Below are 22,278 nucleotides of genomic sequence, written 5' to 3' on the forward strand. Positions count from 1 at the left end.
AAAACATCAAAAAATGAGATAATGATATCACTGGATCACACAAATGAATTTCCAATCATAATGTAAAGGATGCTGCAATTCAAACTTTAAACTCGTTTTTCTCGAAATCAATATTTTGCCACTTAGTCCGGTTTGACTTGACACCGATCAATTATAGTACATGATACGAGTTATGTTTTAATTAGCAACTTTTAGTTCCATATAAGACCGCACAGAGGGCGCCAACGCTAACTTTTCATAGGAGAGAGATAGAATGTCGGAATGTTCGGAAAAATTACTGAAAAATGCCTGTTCTACAATTTTTTAGAAGACACCTTATTTCTATCTATCTCCGTTGAAAAATTAGTGTTAGCGCGGTAACATGTGTAACTAAAATGTTCTAACCAAAACATGAATCGTATTATTCATTACGAAGGAGAATGACCCTTAGGGTTAAGTTCTCTATAATAAACAACATCTAACATCTAATATTTTTCATTAAAATTCTTCTGAACATGGTATTGAGCTAAACCTAATCATAATTTCACAAAAAAACGTTTAGTTCGTATGTATCGAGTACTGATACATAACTATACACTGCTAGGCCCCATGCAAAACTGACTCAGACACTTCCTTAAAAGTTTAATAACTTTTGACTTTGACTAGCACTCTTCGACAAAGTTATAGACAATTAAATTGTTTTTATTATTTTCACTTACAGTGCCACCTAGTGGCGATAATACGAGCTTGTGGCTTTTCTCCATGTAAATTGTTGAAAAATTACATACAAACTTCAGGCACGTTGGTCCGGTAGCTAGACAGGTCCGATTTAATCTGATGAGGCAACCTATAGAATCGTGCAAGTCGCATGGATTTTGATGTGTTATTGTCCTAAAAGGATACAAACTAATAAATGTTTTGTTTTTAATAGTTTCGGGCTTAGAAATGGAAAAAGGATTGAAAAATTAACTCACAATACTAATCTGCATCAGAAAATTCTGTAACCCACACACCCTTACAGATCCCTATTGTCCTGTGTTTTAGGGTTAGGGGTTGAGGTTTGGATGGTTTTATTGGTTGCAGCTTAAAATTTTTTTGCAGCTTAAAATGTTCACACAACTGACACGTTTTAGTTTGTTGGTCATATGTGCAGAGTGTGGTCTGTGCATAGGGGGTGTCATGTTCCATGGTCACAAAGGAAGGTGTAGGGAATTATATCTGCATTCTTAGCACCCTGACACTATTGGGGATGCCGACGAAGAAATTTCTTCATGCGTCATAAACTCCGCATTGTGACATGAATCTGCGGATTGCGCTATCAGGTGTACCATCACCAAATGACATCTATTATTTAGTTTATCGTACTGATCTCGAACTTAATTTTATCATGTTTAACGAAGCGTGTCTTGTTACTACTGTAGATAAATGGTTCACTGAACTGCACTAGTACTGCATTGCGAACATGGTGACATTGAATGAGTTTAACATCGTATATGAGAACATTCAGTTTCTCCTTTGACAAGCTTTGTTTATATGCAACAAGATTTTAAAACAGCGTTAACTTTTGATATCGACTAGAAACTGATAACTGGGTCTATGACATTTTAATTGAGTAGAGGAGAATGGGATCAAAGTGGTATGGGGGTCCAATAGGTATATGGCATTATCTTTGCTATGCTATTGTAGAGGTCGCTCGTGTTGCGTGAATTAGATACATGGTAGAGAAAATCGTTAACAACTGTCATTCCGGCTGTTACCATGGAGCAGCTGTATTAGTTACGGCGTCGTTTATGTTTTCAGGTGTTTTTCTGAGAAAATGCATTGTCCTTCGTCCTAAGTACAGTACATTTGTTTCGAAACATTATGTGCTCATGTGAGAGAAAAGTGCTCGTTATCAATGAAAGCGCGTCAGATATTTCGCCTGAGTTAACAATATAATAATTTAAGGAGTTGTTGAAGTAGATAATCTAAAAAGAAACATGATCGAAAAACAGAAGGAAAAAGACTTAAAAAAAAGGCTGCGGAGCGCAAACGTGGTCATCCCACAGCTAAGCAACCATGTGAGCCGGAATGCACAACTTCTATTCCACGCTCTGGTGACGACGAGAATACCGAAGAAGTGATTTGGAAGTATAAAACGAGACTGTTGAAATAATACAATTTTCAACGCGGTTACACAATTTTTCACATCATTTAGCAATTCCTCATTTTTTTTGCTTGAATAACGTCAATGGATTATTTGTGTTATTAGTTTTTAAATAATTTGCACTATTCATACTCTTCGAAGTTGAACCGCTGAACCGTGTCCATCGTTTTATTTAACCACGAATATAGTGTCCTATCGTATCTCCAGATTTCAACAACATCGAAAAAAGTACCTTTGCTTTATAGGATTTAGCTAGAAAAATATTTAGCCAGGCGTAAAATCATTATTGCCAGAATGTTACCAGATGTATAAACTATTTGTTGTTTAAATCAGAACAAAAACACTATCGAATGAGCTCGCCAAAAATAAAGTTGGAGTTACTATTTGCAGTACAAAATAGTCATAAAATATTTTTATTTTTGGAATTCATTCCAAAGTAAGAAAACCTTTTTCTTGTGTATCTCGTCAATGTGGAGGGGATATGTACTTCGGCCAATCGTCTGATGAATTTCGCAAATTTGCTTTTAAATATGGAGTACGTGTCGAAGTCAAAATGCTGGGGTATCGAAGCTGAAATATAATACCAAATGTTGCTCAATATACAGTTTTTTGTAAAAACACATTAAGCACGTTCTATAAGGACCCTTGATGTAATTGAATCTCCATTTGATTGCTTATTTTCTAGCGCATCCATACATATTGCTAACTTACCCCGAGGTCGGGGTAAATTGGCGGGTTTTCCGCGTCAAACATTTTTGTCTTTTTTCATGGGACATGATGGGTCAGAGACATAACCGGAGTGAAGTAGAATTTACTTTAGGCTATTAGAAAACATGAATTTTTACTGTTTTCTGAAATATTGCATTAAAGTCAGGTTGAAGGTTCTTTCTAATCGTATAAAAAATCATGCCCTTTGCAACGGTGTTAACAGAGATTATACCGTTTATCAGCCATAAAACCAAAGCCCGTCGCACGTGTCATTTAATGATTCTTACTAGGCAGAAAGCGTAACGACTACTGTTAAAATCTTATTAACAAATACGAGTAGAACGATGTTGGCCGTCATTATGGAACCCAAAAACGAGATAACTGAAGCCATTTGACAGACGAATTCAGCATTTTCTTCTATTGTCAAATGATTTTTTTCACTATCATTAAAAGCCCTTTTCAAAGTTACCATAATGGAATCCCAAGGAAATGTTTAAATATTTTGGATATCGATGTACGTTTCTAGTTATTTTGGTATTATTATTAGAAATACCGAAACAGTTAGTTTTCATACAACCTTTCACAAAATTGTAAAAATTGCACCATTCGTATTAACAATCTAAATACTATACTTCACTTCGGTTAGGTCTACAACCCATCTTTTTTATTTAATGGCACGTTAAAATCGGGTAAAATAGTAGCCGAAAATTCTCAAACGAGGAATCTGCTTAAATTCTACTTCAGAATTTTCATTCAATAAAAATGGGTTTTTTGTGGCTCTCATCTCGTTTCATAAACAGAAAAATTGTAAGCAAGAGAGGAGGTCTCCTTACATGAGAAACTATTTCACATTTCAACTATATCAGCGTATTTATTTTTGCATTTAGTCTATTGAGCATTGCAAGGGCACCTGTCAAATACTCAAAATATACGATGATTAGGGAAGTGGAGAAAATCAAATTAACTCATTATGTGAATACACGGTGTATTTATTAGAACAATTTTATGCAAAAAAATTCAGCATCTCTGTAACTTCGGAATATGAAAGAATGGGCTTTCCCCTTTCATTTGAAACCAAAATCAAAATAATCCGTCGGGGGGTCTAGAGCAACTTTTTTTTTGAAGTTTTTTTTCGTGAAAACATAGATTTTACAATGGAACTAGTTCATATTTCTGCCCCCAGATGGTGCTTTATAATTCGAACAACACTAAAAGTGAGAAATTGATAGAAAATTCAATTGTCTACAAGTTTGTCGACCACTATAAATTGATCTAAAATCATCCGGAAAAGTTGTGTAAGATTTTAACAAAGTTATATCTAAGATAGTTTCACACGAGGCCTAGTGGTTTGGAAATATGTTTTCTCGCACTTATTACATTACCAAAAAAAAAAAATAATTGGGTTTAGTGGCATGAAAATATTAGACGGGATTCATTACGTTGACAATTCTAATTGAACTTCTGAAAATAAGGATGTTTGACAGAGTCAGAGAACTATTTGTGCTTTTGGTTTGTAATTCTTCCCGATAGATTCGAAGGGACTACCATTCATCGGAAGGTATTGCTTAGTTACAAGGGTTTGCTTACATTTATGTTTTAGAAAGGACCATACGTCGTATAACTTAGGTTATGATCGCTTAAGTCAGCTATTATTATTCCTTTGAAGACGAAATTTTGGGACACACCGTTTCTAATTTAACGCAACCCACAGTAGTAACTGTCCAAATTAGTGGTTAGCGTGAAACGATTTATTCAAGTTTTCTCCGAAAAGCATATTGTGGCAGTTGTATTTTACGGCCATTTCCTATCAATTATGCGAGATATCGTTACCAAATTGATCCTAGATTATGCGATATGTATTACTTTTGAAAACAAAATATGATTTGAGTACAACAATAACCTTATATACATAGAAGTCCTCGAATATATCCCAAAAAAAATCTTGATCCAAAAACTCAAAGTTTTTTGTTCACTCTTTGTCACATTGAGTTAATTTTGAAAACGGATAATCAGCGTTTTAACCAATCGTTGCAATGAAATCCGCGAAATATTGCAATGGTGCGTTAAAAGTTTCATTGAGTTTGTTCAAATACAAATGTTGAAGTTCAGGACAAGTCAATTTTATACGAAGATGCTAACAGAGTAGGAGATTCACGTAAGAATAGTTATCAGTCTGAGTCTGAGAACAATCGAATAAATGAAAAAGAAGGCATACATAATTGAAAAAGCTGTTTCTGTGGGAGGAATCACTTACCATCATGAAAAAGAATATTAATATCATACTAGTTTGGTCAACACTTATCTAAAACTTCTCATCCCAAAAATATGAATGGTGCCCTGTATCAGGGAATTATAATTTTCAGCTAAAAGATGAGACTTTCCAAGCTCTCAAATTCCGCTGAATTCACTATTGAACTAAACACAACTATTTGGCAAATAAAAAAAGTGCTTGTGAATTGACAAACCACTAGGTCTTCTGTGAAACTAACTTAGACTTAGAATTCGTTAAAATATTAAACTACTTTTCGGGATAATTTCAAATCGGTTTTTAGTTGGTAACAAAGTTGTAGACAATTAAATAATCTATCAGATTCTTACTTTTAGTGTTGTTCGAATGTCTAAAGCACCATCTGGGGGCAGAAATATGAACTTGTTCCATTGTAAAATCTATGTTTCCACAAAAAAAAACTTCAAAAAAAAAGTTGCTCTAGACCCCCCGACGGATTATTTTGATTTTGGTTTCAAATGAAAGGGGAAAGCCCATTCTTTCATATCCTGAAGTTTTAGAGATGCTGAATTTTTTGCATAAAGTTGTTAAAAAAAGACACCGTGAATAAAGTAGTCGTCTTTAACATAACGGCTTTTTCGTGGCTTCGGCTAGAACGGCGATTTAGGTTGTTGAGTCCGCCTTGTTTTCGGTCTTCTTCGGCAGCGGAATGGCCTGGATGTTAGGCAACAATCCACCCTGAGCAGTATAGTTACGCCGGAGACCAATTTGTTCACAGACTGCTTTTCCTGCCAGCTCCATTACTTCGGCGGCGAGATATTCCATTTCGGCTGCCAACTAGACGAGTGTTCGGACTCCGACACGCTCGGCGTCAGGGTTACCAAAATTAAATCTGTATTTTTGTCCTGAAAAATCTTTTCATCTGTATTTACTCTTCGAAAAATCTGTGTCGATATCTGTATCGAATCAGTTGAGTCGTTTAACCTTTTGCTGGATTATCTATCGAAGATATTAATTCCTGTTGTTTAAATCAGTCAAGTAATGACTTTTGTAGATATATATATTGTTGTATACATTAACGGCCAATTTCTTCACTTGAATGAAAACCAGTTTTCGGCTAATTGGTTACCAGCAACCTGAAAACTGGTTTTCAGCGAAAACCAGTTTTCATGCAGTAAAAAAATTGGCCGTAAGTCGACTAATGTAGCTGTCGAATTTTCGGACAAAAAATTGAGACTTAACAAAGTCACAGAACATTACAATTAACGTTTCTGGAAGTAGACTTCAGCCAGGCGTTTGCTGGGTGCTAACCTGAGTGTACTACAAAACCAATACCTTTCAGAATGAGCGACCACTCTCAAAAGTGAAGATATATTTTAATTAGGCTGTGCACGCAGACGAAGTCGACATAAATAATGACTTACTGTGAGCCGTGTTTATCAACACAAACTGTGAAGCAATGTTTGTAAACACGGCTCACAGTAAAAGTCATTTTTAAGTCGACTTCGTCAGCGTGCACAGCCAAATATGGAGGACTAAGCCGAGAGACACAGAGGAAGTATTACTGAAACTGAAAACAATATTTCTAAAAATAGTTTTTGTAACATCATTTCTAGCCAAACATGTCAAATGGTCCTAAGTGCAAATGACAGTTTTTTTTGTTTACTTTCTTTTTCGCTAATAACTCGGCAGTTTATACGTTTGTTACTCAACTCTTAGTAGAATAAGCTAGTCTTAATCAGAGTTTTTCGATATATCCTGAAATAATATTGAAAAGTTTAAAGATGACGCCGTAATAATCGAAAGAGGAAGTAAACAAAGAGAGGCTCTCATTTGCACTTAGGACCATTTGACATGTTTGTCGAGATTTCTCAAAAATTTGTATATCTGTATATACACGCAAAAATCTGTATATCTGCACATACAGATTCTTGATCTGAAAATGGCTGAAAAATCTGTATAAATACAGATTATTCTGTATTTTTGGTAACCCTGCTCGGCGTAGTTGCCCTTTCTCAGCAGACGATGGATTCGGTTCACAGGTAATGGAGACTGGAATTTGCTTCCACCGTCAATGAGGTGGAGATTCAAACATAGTTAATTGGATGACAAAGGGGAAGTCCTAGCAACGCGCTTGATCGAATTGTGCAGACCAATCATGGCACAAGTAATAACTGCTTTCATAAAATCCATCATTTCCGTTATTTTCATTAATTGTACATTCTACAGATTTTTTAACAAAATTGTTGTACATAGTTCCAATCAGATAGCGCAAAAAACTAATTTTCAATTCCGTATAATGGCAGATATTCACGTTAAAAGATCAGGTAAAACTCAGGCCAAATATTTTGAAGCGGGCCACTTATATTGAAACATTAAAAGTGATCTATTTCATAATTATAATTACGCGATTTAGTGAGTAAAAAGATCAGTTATCGACACATCTCTGTAAAAACAACTCCAAAGAAAAATTGACAGTTGCTAAATTTTTCAGTCGGATGCTTCGATATCGACCGATTAGTTATCCGAATAAGTTGTGTTTCGTCGGTGAACAATTTTCGTCTGCATATTAATCGTCTTATTTAATCTGTGTCAAACTGGTTCTAGTTTTAAACGACAACCTAATGAATCGATTAAATTGGTTGAAATAGACCAAATTTCCATAAGAGTTAATGCTACAATCGTCGATTAATTCGGTGAGAAAATCGGAAGATTTTGTGGGGAAGTTTGCTGTGCGGACAATTATTGTGCCTAGTGTACAAGCTGGTGCTGCTGACCACGTGTCTTTTTGCATTCAACGTAATCAATGCGGCACTGTTGGAAACATTTGTATTAAACCACAGGTTTGCTTATAAAATTTTCAAATTAAAATCTAAATCTGCGTCAGTAACGAAACATTCTGTTCGGGCATGTAGTCTTGATTCTCTTGTAAACGATCTATTTATATGGCGATTAATCCACGATGTTCCATTTGTATGTGTAACATTTGCACCGAAACAAACCGACTGTTCAATATCTGCACAACCCTGCGAAACTACAGGGTTGCATCAAGTGCACCGACTCTTATCTATAATAAAATCGTTTCAAACCGCTTATCGCTGATATTTCGACTCTGTATCACCACTTGCTGGTGAATTTCGTCAGTCGATTGCGACGATGCGTCACAAAAATCGGCTGTGCTGTGTGCTGTTCGTTTTAGCAGTAGTAATTATTTTCTGTCCCAGAAAAGATGTGTCAGATGTGCAAAGTAGTTGGTGGGAAACGGCGGTCGTGTATCAAATCTATCCTCGATCTTTTTACGACGCGGATGGCGATGGAGTTGGTGACCTACGAGGAGTGATTCGAAAACTTCATTATCTAAGGGAACTCGGAGTCGATGCTATTTGGTTGAACCCGGTATTCAAATCGCCACAGGTGGACTTCGGATATGACGTTAGTGACTACTACCGGGTGGATCCGTTGTTCGGAAGTAACGATGATTTGGTGACGCTTTTCGTAGAAGCCGGAAAAGTGGGCATCAGAGTCATTTTGGATTTCGTTCCCAACCACACCAGCGCTCAGCATGAGTGGTTCGTGAAATCGGAGAAAAGGGTTGAACCGTTTACGGATTTTTACGTATGGCACGCTGGAAAAGCGAACCCGAATGGAGGTCGTCCTTTGCCTCCCAACAATTGGGTATAATAGTTGCAATTATTGTCAAAGTAATAAGGTAAGGTAATTACAACTTTTCCGAAAAAGGTTCTAAATTTGATATCGAAAGTTGTAACTACTTCTCCTTTCTAATGTTTCCTATACCTTGTTAAGTGCCTTTCCGTGTTTCAGCAATCATCCTTCTACGGATCAGCTTGGGAGTGGAGCGACCGCAGGAAAGAGTATTATCTTCATCAATATGCGGCTGGTCAGCCGGATTTGAACTACCGCCATCCGAAAGTAGTTGAAGCTTTCGATGAGCTTTTGCGTTTTTGGATGCGTAAAGGAGCTTCTGGATTTCGCGTTGATGCAGTCAATCGAATGTTTGAAGACCAATACTTTCGCAATGAACCGGTCAACGATCCGCGTGACCCGTTGAGCTACCGGTATACACATCATATTTACACCCGGGACCAGCCGGAAACCTACGAAGTGATTGCTCGGTGGCGCAACGTTTTGGATGAATATGTGAAGAACAACGGCAGAGAAGAAGTGTGAGTGTTTATCTGAATCCTATTGAAATTTCGACTAGCAAATTGGTTGCCTGTATAACGGTAAATGTTTACATCGTGTATTGATTGATTGTGTGAGAGATTATAAACCACGAAAAATCATTGGATTTTACAGAGTTCAAGAGTGTATTATCCTTTAAATAGTGAAAAATCCAAATCAAAAATGTCGTCTTAGATTTGAAATGAAAACCTCTGTATGCTGTACGGTATGTGGTTCACTCCAGCATCCAGCAATCTAACAAGATTCATTTCTCGTTTCAGAATTATGTTTACGGAAGCATACTCCAATCTGACCTCAACCATGAAATATTACCAATCACGCGATGGCACACAGCAGAGAGCTCAATTACCGATAAACTTTTCGCTAACGCAAAAGTTGAACCAGAACTCAACGGCGTATGACATCAAACGTCTAATTGATGAATGGATGGCTAAGATGCCAGCAGGAAAGGTAGCAAACTGGGTGCTTGGAAATCACGATAAACCTCGGATAGCGAGTCGATTTGGATGGGAGCGAGTTGAATCAATGGCCGCACTTACGCTTGGATTACCTGGTGTAGCGTTTATTTACTATGGTGATGAAATTGGAATGGGAGACTACCGAGATATCAGCTACGAAGATACGGTAGACCCAAAGGGTCGCAATGTTGGTCCAGAGAAATACAAACAAATATCTCGCGATCCCGCAAGAACGCCGTTTCAATGGGATGATAGCAAAAATGGAGGATTTTCGCCAGCTTCCAAAACATGGTTGCCGGTACATCCCAACTACAGGGAAATTAACTTACACAATCAGATGACTTCGGATGACAGCACTTTCAAATTCTACTTAAACTTTTTGCATCTTCGGAAAGATAAAATTTTCAAAAAGGGGAAGCTTATATCAAAAGCTTTCAATGAGAATGTGTTTGTATATGTTCGATATATTCCACGGCTTGAAGGTAGCGCGACTGCATTGTACCGTGCTGTCCTGATCAATTTATCGGCAGATCCTTTCAACGTTGATTTAGGAAAGCTACTCCAAACAGAAAACTATGCAGATGTAAAATTAGCTGGGAAAAACTCCAAGTTTACCATTGGTGACACGGTCGATCCAAGACATATTGCTATAGGGCCCTACGAAGCAATGGTTGTTGGAAACTAGTCAGACGTAATCGATTCGCGTGCTTTAGGATTAAATTGGTACTTGAAATAAGTCAATCAGTCAGGTGAACCAGTAGGATGTATATCACTCACCTATAACGCAACCTACCTCTATTCGATTACCAACACCAGCATATACGTTAGTTGTATTCAATTCCAATGACTAATATGTTACTCAAATTCGAATTTGTACACCGCTATGCGTTTACGATACATTTTAATTTTGTGGAAAGATTTCACTAGATAGCTTAGGGAAGATGTAATCATCAGTTTTGTACTACAAATAATTGTAAAGATAGTCAAATATGTACTCCAACTCATATTCGCGTGACACACACGTTTTTTTTTGAAAAATAATCGATTAAAATTTATATAATAAATATTCAGTGCGGTACTTTTGTGTTTTAATCACATTGTTCAATAATTTTGGAATGCTTCCCACTAGTGTTTATCTGTATTCAACTGAAATTTACTACCATTTATCTACAAAGTAATATATTTGGTCATTCTCGTTAGAAACCGTGCGCTTTCGAGCTTTTTCATCCAAATACTGGTGGTCTAATCCCGATCAGAAGCACATAACAGAAATATTTTAAAACTATATCTCGCATTGTTACTTGTTATAAATAATTGATATTCGAATACAAATAAACATTCTGAACCATCATTCCATCAATGAAGACCAAGGCGACAGTACGCAGTAGGTACTTATTCTATGTTCTCTTATTTAGAATAGTTTCTATAATTTACATTTTGTGATGAAAAGTTTTTGCCAATGGTGACTCAATATCAATCATAATAATGGTCATCTGGCGATTAGTTATCTTCACCAGTATATCCATATATCGAATTGCTTGTCACAAATACACTATAAAGCTGCGAAAATTTATAATTGCGTTGGGGAACGCTTTATGTACTTATAATTATTTAGTTTTGAAAAATCATATTTTGATGAGAACATTTTTAAAGTATTATAAGAAAAGGTGATAATATGCTGGCTTTTCAACATTACTAATGCAATCGTCATCGTAAAGATCGTAAATCTCTGCGTACTAGTCACACCGTGTCTTTGCCATTCAAAACTGCACAAAGGGTTCCTTGAAGCAGCCAACCTCCTGCTTCAGTAGATCTACGCCTGACAAACTCGAATCGGTGAACACGCCGTCGATTATAACTTTGTGTGTGGGCATATAGACCCAACCGTCCTAAATAAAATACTTGTCAGTAATGTCATTTATTTGCTTTAAATAGGATAGTACAATGCTGTGCTTATTTGGGCAAACTTTTCAGATATCGGTTTAAGCTGAATATTTCTTAGTCAATTGTTTCAAAATCTTTGGAATATTTACTGGATTATCTTTCATTCGAAAGTAGATCAGATAGGGTCCGACTGATTTCAATTTGTATGATTTTCAACGGAAAGTAGAAGTATTCGAAGACGAATCTTGTTCGACAAACATTTTAGCATCAGGTGGGTCTTCTCAGGAGAGTTCGAAGTGAAAACTTTAAAAGGGCGAAGTGATAGACAGAAATTACAGTAGATTTAAGAAATGGAAGGCCAATTCAGTCGATACTAAAATAAAAATGTGGTCATCTATATTTTCTCGATGTATGGCAGGATGCTACCGATAGTAAATGGCAAAAAGAGTGTATAAAAACCTACACCGAAAATATAAAATCGTAAATACAATGAAATTGATCGTACAAAACACGATTTCATTCGTCGCTTTCTGCAACGAAGTATTTTCGTGCATTGTAAATAGTAAGTTTCGTTCATTTCATGAACTGAAGAATGGCCGCTTGGTGAACGAAAGATTTCCTAAATCGAATGAAACGAAATGTTTCGTTTGTTTTAATAAAAGTTTGTGTATATAACGAACGATTTCGTTGGTCGCACAAATTCATTTCGTTTACCTTAGAGAATTTTTCGTATTTAATAGCATATTATTTTAACATTGCTCTAGTTCGGAATATGGATCGAGCTCGGTTCTTTTGGGAATCCTGGAAGAGAGTAAAACTCAAACATATTCATACAAAATCAACGAACAGTTCGCGATGGGTCAACTGTACTGCTCCGGATTCTGGGTCAACTGGCAGCGAAAGATATCCGGGAAATCTTCCTGAAACCGGCGGACAAGGATACGGTTACTAACTAGTCAGACCGAGACCGTCGTGATGATCACCATATTATACCGCTATTGAAGCTCTTTGACGTTAACAATTTGACGAATGGTGCTCATAAATATTATAAATACTTTCGTATGTAGCAGCGAACTATTCGTTTGCCTAATGAAACCGTTTCGTATTAAGCCAACGAAAGTCGTTTCGAGGTTTTAACGAAAAATTCGTAATAGATCATAAAAGTCTTTCAATAGAACTACGAATGATTCATCATATGTACAAAAAATTCGCAAATTTTATGAAAATTGTCTGTACGAAAATAATTCGTAGAGATTTACGAATATATTCTATCAATATATAACAGCAGGAGATCTTAAAAGTATTTTCGTTTTAGTCGCTAGAGCAAAAGGTTGTCGTGATGCCATTTAGACTAGTAACTAAAATGTAATGATATGCACCGTTATCAATAGCTTCTAAAAATTGTATCCACAGTATACTGGTGTTGATATAAAGTATAAGTCTGTTACCTTTGAATACCTAGCGTTAAATTATTGTACGAATATACAGCTCAAGATTAGTGGCTGGAATTGACATGAAATAAGCGACACTTAAACAATTTTATAGAAGTCGGGTTTTTTTTCGGTGTTTTATTTTACAAGTTTACAACCATCGGAAATAAATATAATGGTTGGTACAGTAATAGACATTCAAATAGATTCTACAATTTTTTCTATGATAAATGCGGGTTGAGCAGTGCTGCGAAATTTCAAAATTTCAAAGTTACCTATTTCGGCTTGTATTTACCGAAAACAACATTCAGATTCTCCGCCTCCCTCATTCATTAACTTTCCAATTGACTGAAATTTCATGCGAATGCTTGAAATTCCTTCACCAACCAAAGCATTAATTTGTTATTATGTGGATGTTTTCAAGGCAGAAGTTGGCATCTGCTATATTTTCGAGCATAAGTGAACTGCTTAATAATCCCTCTCAGAGCTAGTATAGAAGCAAAATTCAGTTTGCTTCTGAAACCGAATATGTCCGATCCTGAATGCGCTGCGCCGAGAGAACGAATGACGAGGGAAACAAACCCAAAAATTCATTCATGGCAGCGGGCATGAATTGAATTTCCTTTCCTTTTAAGTTCACGCAGGGATGTCAATTTTTTTAAGCTCTGGGGTTGAGTTCTCTAATAAATATTTTGCTCAATTAACCGATCTGCATATAGTGTTCTCCGGGAAATGCTTTGTCTGTCACCTTCAAACACCTAGCGCTAACTGATCTCACAAAGTTTCCCGATAAAATGCTCCGCCCGTCTTCAAACCCGCAATGATGATATTACAGACAAATCGGCAGTGAACTTATATTTAAAATTTCACAGTGTTTTGTTGGTGCTTCATATTGATGGCTTTGCTCGAAATAGGGTGGGAAATTCCGGCTTCCCGCGTCACTTTCGAAGGATTGATTGAGAATTAGTTTCCGCATTTTATTAAGCAATATAATAGATGCTTCGAAATTGGATGAAAATTGTTTTAAATCCTTAGAAATCGTGATAGTGGTTCATCGTATCATGACGAAAGAGGCGAACATCATGAACTATAACAAGCACTCACATGATAACTAATCATGTGTAACACTTACCGACAATTTTTGTCATGCGAGAGTCTGGTTGCCGTTATTTGGGGGCAATGTTCATATCTACTGTCTCCCCCATTAGCAGACGGTAAAGAAAACCAGTCGTCGATGGATGTTTTCTTTCACTTGTTCGTTCTCAGTCAGTTTTCAGTTTCACGTTTTCCAACAAAAATGTAAAAAAGTCAATAATTTTTTTTGTTTTCGTTTTACTACTCAAATGAGCACGAATTTGTTCTAGTTGACAATGTTTACCCCTGTATTTATTTATTTTTTAATAAAGATTTTTTCGAGTCAACCGCTTTTGCAACAGATTCGCTGCACTTGTGGTACCGTAAACCGGGGTGACATTGATCACTTTTCGAAGTAATCATTACATATTTTTAGACGCAACACATTTTTTTCAAGTTTCATATTTTTAAACCATGTACTGATGTATGGAGAACAAGATTAGGTTGTTTTACCTAAAATTGTCCGCTTACAGCTATATTTTCAAAAATAATTTCAAGTTGAAGCTCGTGTTCATATTCCGGGGTGACTTTGATAACCTGCATGTTATCACCAGGCACATTAAGTCGTTGATGTCAATGTTTTTCATTCAAATGCTTGTTTAAACTAATTCTGGAAAGATACTCATTAAAAAATAGATATTAATTGGTATTATAAAAAGTATTTTAATGTACTGTACAATTCGAGTAACCAAAATTCGTATAATTTGTGTCGAACTAGAATAAAATGTTCTGAAAACCTTTAAAACTGCTAAAATGGTTTTATTTCAGTGCTTTATCAATGTACAAAAAGTTTCACCTGTTTTAACACGTTGGAATATTGAACAATAAAAAATGTGCGAATCTTAGCTTAAACTAATTTTAAATAATTGCCAACTAGTTTCACACAAAAAAAAAATTTAAAATAAACAAACTCTTGAAACTAAATTTGCCACATCCCAATCTAAAGGAAAATAAAAACTCGCTTGTAATTTATTACTCTTGCTCAAATATGAGATTTATTTGTTTTATAAAAAATAGACACTTTATGAAGCTTCGTAAAAATAAGGGAAAGTCAAATTTCGGTGTTTCGTAGATTTTGGACCCCAAAACCGAACAATGTACTCAAAAAGTATATCAAATCAGTATTTTAAAAGTATAGAGTAAAAATCATTTCAAATTAAAATGATTCGGTAGACTATTCTGGTTTAATAAGCGATCTACGAAAAAAGTTTCGAGTGATCAAAGTTAGCCCGATGATCAAAGTCACCCCGGTTTACGGTACAACATGCTGACGTGAAAAAGTGGCAGCTACGTTGTCGTAAAATTTTCAACATGCTTATTATTTTCGTTTGCCGTTTGTCCGAAGAAGCATAAAAAATTCGGAGATATAAGAATAATCATTCGAGGAAAGCATCACGTGAATTAATAAATGAAAATATTTTCAGAGAATTAATGGCTGCTTTAAATCCTATAATTTCCAATTTGAGGAGTGATCGAGTCAACAATACTTTAGAATATTTACAAGAAGTATAAGTCTTCCCAACTTCCAAATTTGTAGAAAAACTAATAACTGTGTTTTAGTTTTACCCTGTGCCTCATAACAATTGATTATGCTAATCGTTCCAAGTTGAAAAAAAAAAATACTTTAAGGCATGCATTCGTGAGTTAAAAAAAAACAAAGAAAAAAATGGGTGTGTGAAAAACAATACAACTAGTTTTCCAGTTCAAACGTGATGAACCTGAATTCGAAAAAGACCTCAAATAAACGACTTGTCAGCCATGTAGAAGCTGAATCAGCTACAACCTCAATCAATAACGATAGTAATAAACTTTTTGCAAATATTTTATTGAAAGCTAAAAAACCACGAGCAAGACCGTTTTTTAGATCGTCCTTCTTTTTGTGGGACTTCAATTACCAAGCACAACTGCCTCATATGGTCCCAGCGTTAGTCCCGCCGTGCTGACAACAGCTCCGACATTGTAGCTGGACTGTTTACTAGCCAGTTTGACAGTGGCAACTTCACTCGCAAACTCATACAGATGGTGTACATATATCTTCTGTGAGTACCCGGACAGGTTTATGAGTACAACATTGTATGGGTCGAGATATCGGTTGTCATTCTCATGAATGTACCGCACGAAGCCAAATACTTCGTCGTTGAAAGCACGCGACTCGAATGCACCATGTGTGAAGACACGTTCTTTGCGCAGTTTAATGGCTGCCACGTAGTACTTGTAAGTGCTAGTTGCTGCCTCCTGTTGCTGGCGAAGATTATTTCCCGCGTACTGTGGATGTATTGGAAGCCATGTCTTTGCAGCACTCGAGAAACCGGCATTGTACCCGTTATCCCATTGGAATGGCGTTCGCTGAGGATCTCTTGAAGCCCACTTATAGTTATTCGGTCCAAGATTGCATCCCTGAGGATCTCGGGTATCTTCGAAGGACATATCACGGAAGTCTTCCATACCGATTTCCTCACCGTTGTAGACAACGGCAGCTCCAGGCAGTGTCATCAACATAAGTGCCATCCCATCGATTCGATCGCGTCCATAACGACTAGCAAAACGGGGTTTGTCATGGTTGCCCAATACCCAGTTGGTGATTTTACCGCTCGGCATGTTTCCCAACCATCGATCGATGATGTACTTGAAGTCGTATGCATTCGACCAATCGTGCAGATCTTCAATCATAGCGAAATTGAACGGGAAATGGGCTCTCGGCCGTCCATCATCAGATTGGTAAAACTTCATAGTCATGGTTAAGTTGGCGTACGCCTCCGTCATCATGATACTGTGAATAATCAAACCGTTAGCAATAGTTATTGTTCCCCATCAACATTGTACCTACACAGTCTCTAGTCCATTTGCGGCCACGTAGTCATCTATGAGTTTTCGCCAACGTCCCACCACCTCGTATGTTTCCGGCAAATCTTTCGTATAAATGTGATGAGTGTAACCATAGCTGAAAGGATCGTCCGGATTGTTGATGGGTTCATCGCGCAAATCTTCAACCTCGAACATATGATTGACAGCATCAACTCGGAATCCTGATGCACCTTTTGCCATCCAGAAGCGCAGAATGTCGTCAAACTCTTTGATCACTGCTTCGTTTCGGTAGTTAAGATCCGGCTGACCAACGGCAAACTGGTGCAGATAGTACTGCTGACGGATGTCACTCCATTGCCAAGCCGAGCCGTAGAATAAGGATTGCTGTGCGGGTATGACTCGTTAGTATGATTCATGCGATGAAATAACTTTAAAACTCACCCAGTTATTCGGAACCAATGGACGGTCATTTCCGTTCGGTCTTCCGCTGTGCCAAATATAATAATCCGTGTATGGCTCAATCCTTTGCTCGGACTTGATGAACCATTCGTGTTGATTGCTGGTGTGATTCGGTACAAAATCAAGAATGATTTTGATTCCTAATTTCTTCGCCTCCGCGAATAATTCTTCGAGATCTGCGTTCGTTCCGAACAGAGGATCAACCGAGAGGAAATCGCTCACGTCGTAACCATAGTCCTCTTGTGGCGATGAGAAGATCGGACTAAGCCACGTTGCATCCAGTCCGCTGTCCTTCAAATACTGTAGCTTTGCGGTAACCCCTCTGACGTCACCGACTCCATCGCCATTTGAATCGTAGAAAGATCGGGGATAGATTTGATAAAATACGGTGGTCTCCCACCAGTCCTTCTGCTGGGCGGTAACACCTACCAGCAGGTAGCCTAGAGCTGCCAACAAAGGCAACACCACTTTACAGTTGACCATTTCACCAGTGCACAACTTACTGCTCAGTCCTCGACCCTTGTATAGGCTCTTTATATAAGCAATCGGGTTAATTATCAAGGCGGTCACATTCGGTGGAAAGCAGTAAGTCAGGCGAATAGCGCGTGAGTTTCAACTAAGGACTGTTCTAAGGTTAGCATATCTACTGATAGGAATATATCTCGGGATGCCAATAAAGATAGTCGTCCCTCTGCTGATCCGAATAATAGCTTGAGCTGCAAGGGGGCTGGCAATAATAAATAAGTAAACGCGCAGTACTGATTGCAGCACGGGTCGACTTGATTTACAAAAGTTTATGGTATAACGACAATGGGTACTAACCTGATCTTTGTTGGTGGCAGAAAGATTAATCTGGGTATTTGATTAATGATACAATTGATTACTAATGGTATAATTGCCCAAATTTTAATTTTACCCACAAATGTGGGTGTAACACTAAATCATGAAAAAATAGGACCCAGCGAATGAGTAAGCCGCTAAGACGAAATATGTTCCGTGGAATCGAAAAACCTTTGATTTTGGCTCTAGGTAACAAAATACGGTAGGCAGATTTCCAGCGCAGAGCCTTTCCAAAATAAACCTGTTTTAATGCACCGAGTGCAGTAATGCAGTTGAGCCTTTCTCTCTTATCCTAACTGAACCGAGGAGTTTTATTATTTCACTTATTAGACAATGTCTTGAGTTGTTATTTCATTTACTACGAACCGTATACGTGAAGTAGTTAGCTGATTCCATGAAATTTGTGATTTCATACTACTATCGTGTTGGTTAAGTTGAAAGAATTAAGTTGTTCCAACACCCTTCGACATGAAAAAATACAAAACAGCTTGCTTTACCAGCAAATGAATTATTTTTATATGCTGAAGTAGCAAACTGATTATAACATAGTTCATGCGACAATTCAATAAGGATAAAACTGAAGCCAAAGAGGACGATATTGAGCCAGAATCACAAAACCTTGCAATTTAGAAACAAACTTGCTAATTTTTGCGGCATTTAAATAGAAAGAGTGCGGTCACACATCATTTCCCATATGAATAGGAATTCATATGGGAAATTATGTGTGACCGCACTCTTAAACTCGTAACTCCGGAAGCAGAACTCTAATCCAAATGCAATTCAATAGCAGCCTTTCATTTAAGTATAATATTTGACATACTTGACATATGTACATACAAACCACACCACAAATCGGGTTTCGGAGAAATTCCGCCGCCGGGGAACTCTCCGACGGTGTAGACTGGGTCCACCGCCAGGAACCAGTTGAGTAGTACGCGACGTAGCACCAGTTTCGAGTCGTCAGGGTGCCAGCGAACCGGACATCAGGATTCACCGGAATCGCCAGACCGTCCTCGACACCCTAACGGGTAGCTCGGAGTACGCTAGATCCACCGCCGGGGATTAGACCGAGTAGACCGCGTCGAATAGTCGTAGGGGCGCCAGTGAGCCGGAAGCTACGCTCCACCCGGAATCGCTGGATGGACCTCGGCACCTACTGGCTGGCCTGTTGAGTAGGCTAGGTCCATCGCCGGGAACTAGATCGAATAGACGGAGTGAGGAGATAAATGGCTCACAGAAACATAAATCAGTATCAGGAGCAATCTACCGCCGGGGAGTTCACGGTAGGGTAGATTCGCAGCTGTGGACTATCCGACAGAATCAGGAAAAGGGAAGCTCACGAAACAAACACCGGTAACGAAAGAAATTCCGTTCTCGGGGAACTCTCAGTCGGAATAGGATAATATCCGAGTTGATCTCGATAAAGCTGGGAGCTAAATGGTAAAAAAAAGCGGGTATAGATGTCGGTGGAAACTCCTCCGTTAGGAAACTATCGGGCGGAGTAGGGTGAGTTCACCGTTGGGGACTATCAAAGTAGATAAGGCCGGGAGCTGAATGATTCACGGGGACGAGAGCTAAACGGCGACGTTATAGATGGGCACAAGAAGTACGAGAAGAATCGAGAGATAAAGCTCAAAGGTCGAGCCATTCCATGAACTAAGTGAGGCTCCGAGATGGAGCAGAATAAAGAAGTGCGACGAAAGTACAACGATCCCCTCCCCCCACGAAGTAATACCTTGATGAAGTTCCGTGGGGAAAAGGGCGTGAAAAATAAGGATTGTTTAAGTGGTTAGGCACGAAGGTGAGTCGTGAGTCCCACACAGTGCCAATACACTACACGTCAGGCTTTTGAAGCTATTTAAATCTTACTATAACCCACCCCCCCCCTGGGGCGGGCAGCCATGATCTTTTAAACGCGAGATAGTGCTAAGCAAGTCAAATCTGCTACAAGGAGCTGTGCAGAGACGTAGATGCTAACCCCTGGGACAATGCTTGCCGTGTCGTTATGGCCAGCATCAAGGGACCAATGACGCCAGTCGAAATGTGCGCCAACAAATTGAAAATTATTGTGGAGGGTTTTTCCCGAACCCCGACCTGAAAGAAATGCCTGCACGATGGCTACTTCCCGGATAGAAAGAAGATGCATCGCTACTGCGTCGTGGTAACGATAGATGTAAAGAACGCCTTCAACAGTGCCAGCAGGGGGGGGGGGGGGGGTTATCGCCGTAGCACTGTACAGAATGTGGGTTCCGGACTATCTGTGCAAGGTTCTGAAAAGTTACTTCCAGAAGCGAGTACTGGTCTACGAAACACCGTCATTTCGTGTGCAAACTCGAACGCGCTAATGCGTACCAAAACACGAACACATGTTCGTCGACACAACCGAACCTCATGTACGTACGCGGTGTTCGTACACACAGGTTCTTGATACTAGTTTTCTCTTTCTCTCATCCATCATCACTAGCATTGACTCATTATGTTTTGTGTGCAGCGTTGCCAATGTTCCAGATTTATCTGGAATCTTCCAGATTTTTCCCAACTGAGCAGAAATTTGTTCAAGCCAGACATTTTGCCAGATTTGAAGGCACAAATCCCCGACTACATACGGGGAACGTGCCATTTAAGCCAATATATTCTGATACATACAAATTTTGGAAATCTAGTTTACATTCGATTAATACACGTTCTGTGGAGACCAAAATGTATGCCAAATTTCGATGACTTTGAGGTCACAGTGAAGTGACAGATTTTGCCAGATATTTTTATTTTAACTGCCAGATATTACTCTAAAAATAGTGGCAACCCTGTTGTATGTGCCTTTCTTATGTACGCACACGGTGTACGTACACGATGTTTAAACCTAAGTTTGCACATCGTTCGCTTGGGTTCGGTGTTCGATCCGAACCTGTGCACAAAGGTAAAGCATTTTTGAGGTTGAACGCGTGCACGAAATTTTGCACACGGGTGCAAACTTGTCGATGTTCATGGGAAGACTGCTCTGGAACATCTGGAATGAGATGATGATGTCCTGACGATAACAGGTGGAGATGTTGACGGCAGAAACAATAGGAATTGTGGGAACCTGGATGGCTGACGTCTAGTTGCAGCTGGTTCACCACAAGACCCATAAGACAAGAGGTAGTGCTGGTCAGCAATCGAAAAAAAATCCAGCGTGTCGATTTCAGCGTCGGGGGACAATCCATCCCATCGATGCGTGCGCTCAAGAACCAGTGTGAGATGGTCGACAATCGGTTGAATTAGGGTTACCAAATTGACTGAGAGTGAAATAAGGACTCTTGAATTTTGACCGCGACTAACAAAATTTGCTCATATTTGAGTAAAATGGGATTGATTTTTAAAAAGGTGATGGACAAACCATTATTTCTACCAGCACTCAACAACATAAGAAACGTGAAAAAAATAGTTTGAAACTTTACTTCAACCAATAACATTAATCAATGCTATAACGAAGTGAACAATTAAAATGGCGAATAAAATATTTCATTCACATGAGTGCACTTAATCTAATTGATTTCAAATATACCATAGATTGAGACTACAACTAAGGACATTTGAAGTAAAATCAAGGACGCTTACTCAAATCGTCAAAATTAAGGACATGTTGTTTAAAATAAGGACGGTTGGTAACCCTAGTTAAATTACAACACCCATGTCGACTATGTATGTATGAGAAGACTGCGAGGACAACTAACGCATTGGCAAGGATCATGCCGAATAACGGAGGAGCAAGATGCAGCACGAGACGTCTCTTGGCGGGTGTCTCATCCTCAATACTGAGGTATGGCGTACCGGCATTGGCTGTTGCGCTGAACTCAAAGCGGAAATGGATGAAGTTAACAAGCACGTTTCGCCTAATGGCTGTTTGTGTCGCGAGTGCGTACAGAACGATATCGTCGGAGGCGGTATGCGTAATTGCCGGGATGATTCCCATCTGCATCACTCTGGCTGAGGACGTGGAATGTTACCAGCGGAGAAATGCACGTA

General features: G+C 38.5%; 3 protein-coding genes across 14 annotated transcripts in view; 1 reads left to right on the plus strand and 2 right to left on the minus strand.

The window, feature by feature from the left end:
- The window catches only part of LOC131679398 (dual specificity calcium/calmodulin-dependent 3',5'-cyclic nucleotide phosphodiesterase 1-like), a 796,874-nt gene that overhangs the window by 296,813 nt on the left and 477,783 nt on the right, over nucleotides 1-22,278 (minus strand). The gene's annotated exons all lie outside the window — the stretch shown is intronic.
- Nucleotides 8,197-10,767, plus strand: LOC131679403 (maltase 1-like). The gene is made up of 3 exons (XM_058960133.1): nucleotides 8,197-8,735; nucleotides 8,883-9,244; nucleotides 9,524-10,767. The coding sequence occupies exons 1-3, from the start codon at nucleotides 8,217-8,219 to the stop codon at nucleotides 10,404-10,406; spliced, it is 1,764 nt and encodes a 587-aa protein (XP_058816116.1). The 5' UTR covers nucleotides 8,197-8,216; the 3' UTR covers nucleotides 10,407-10,767.
- LOC131679404 (maltase 2-like) lies at nucleotides 15,974-18,068 on the minus strand. The gene is made up of 3 exons (XM_058960134.1): nucleotides 17,416-18,068; nucleotides 16,997-17,358; nucleotides 15,974-16,939 (listed from the first exon to the last, which is right to left on the minus strand). The coding sequence occupies exons 1-3, from the start codon at nucleotides 17,914-17,916 to the stop codon at nucleotides 16,057-16,059; spliced, it is 1,746 nt and encodes a 581-aa protein (XP_058816117.1). The 5' UTR covers nucleotides 17,917-18,068; the 3' UTR covers nucleotides 15,974-16,056.

Source organism: Topomyia yanbarensis, chromosome 2 (assembly GCF_030247195.1).
Source record: "Topomyia yanbarensis strain Yona2022 chromosome 2, ASM3024719v1, whole genome shotgun sequence".
Classification (NCBI taxonomy): domain Eukaryota; kingdom Metazoa; phylum Arthropoda; class Insecta; order Diptera; family Culicidae; genus Topomyia; species Topomyia yanbarensis.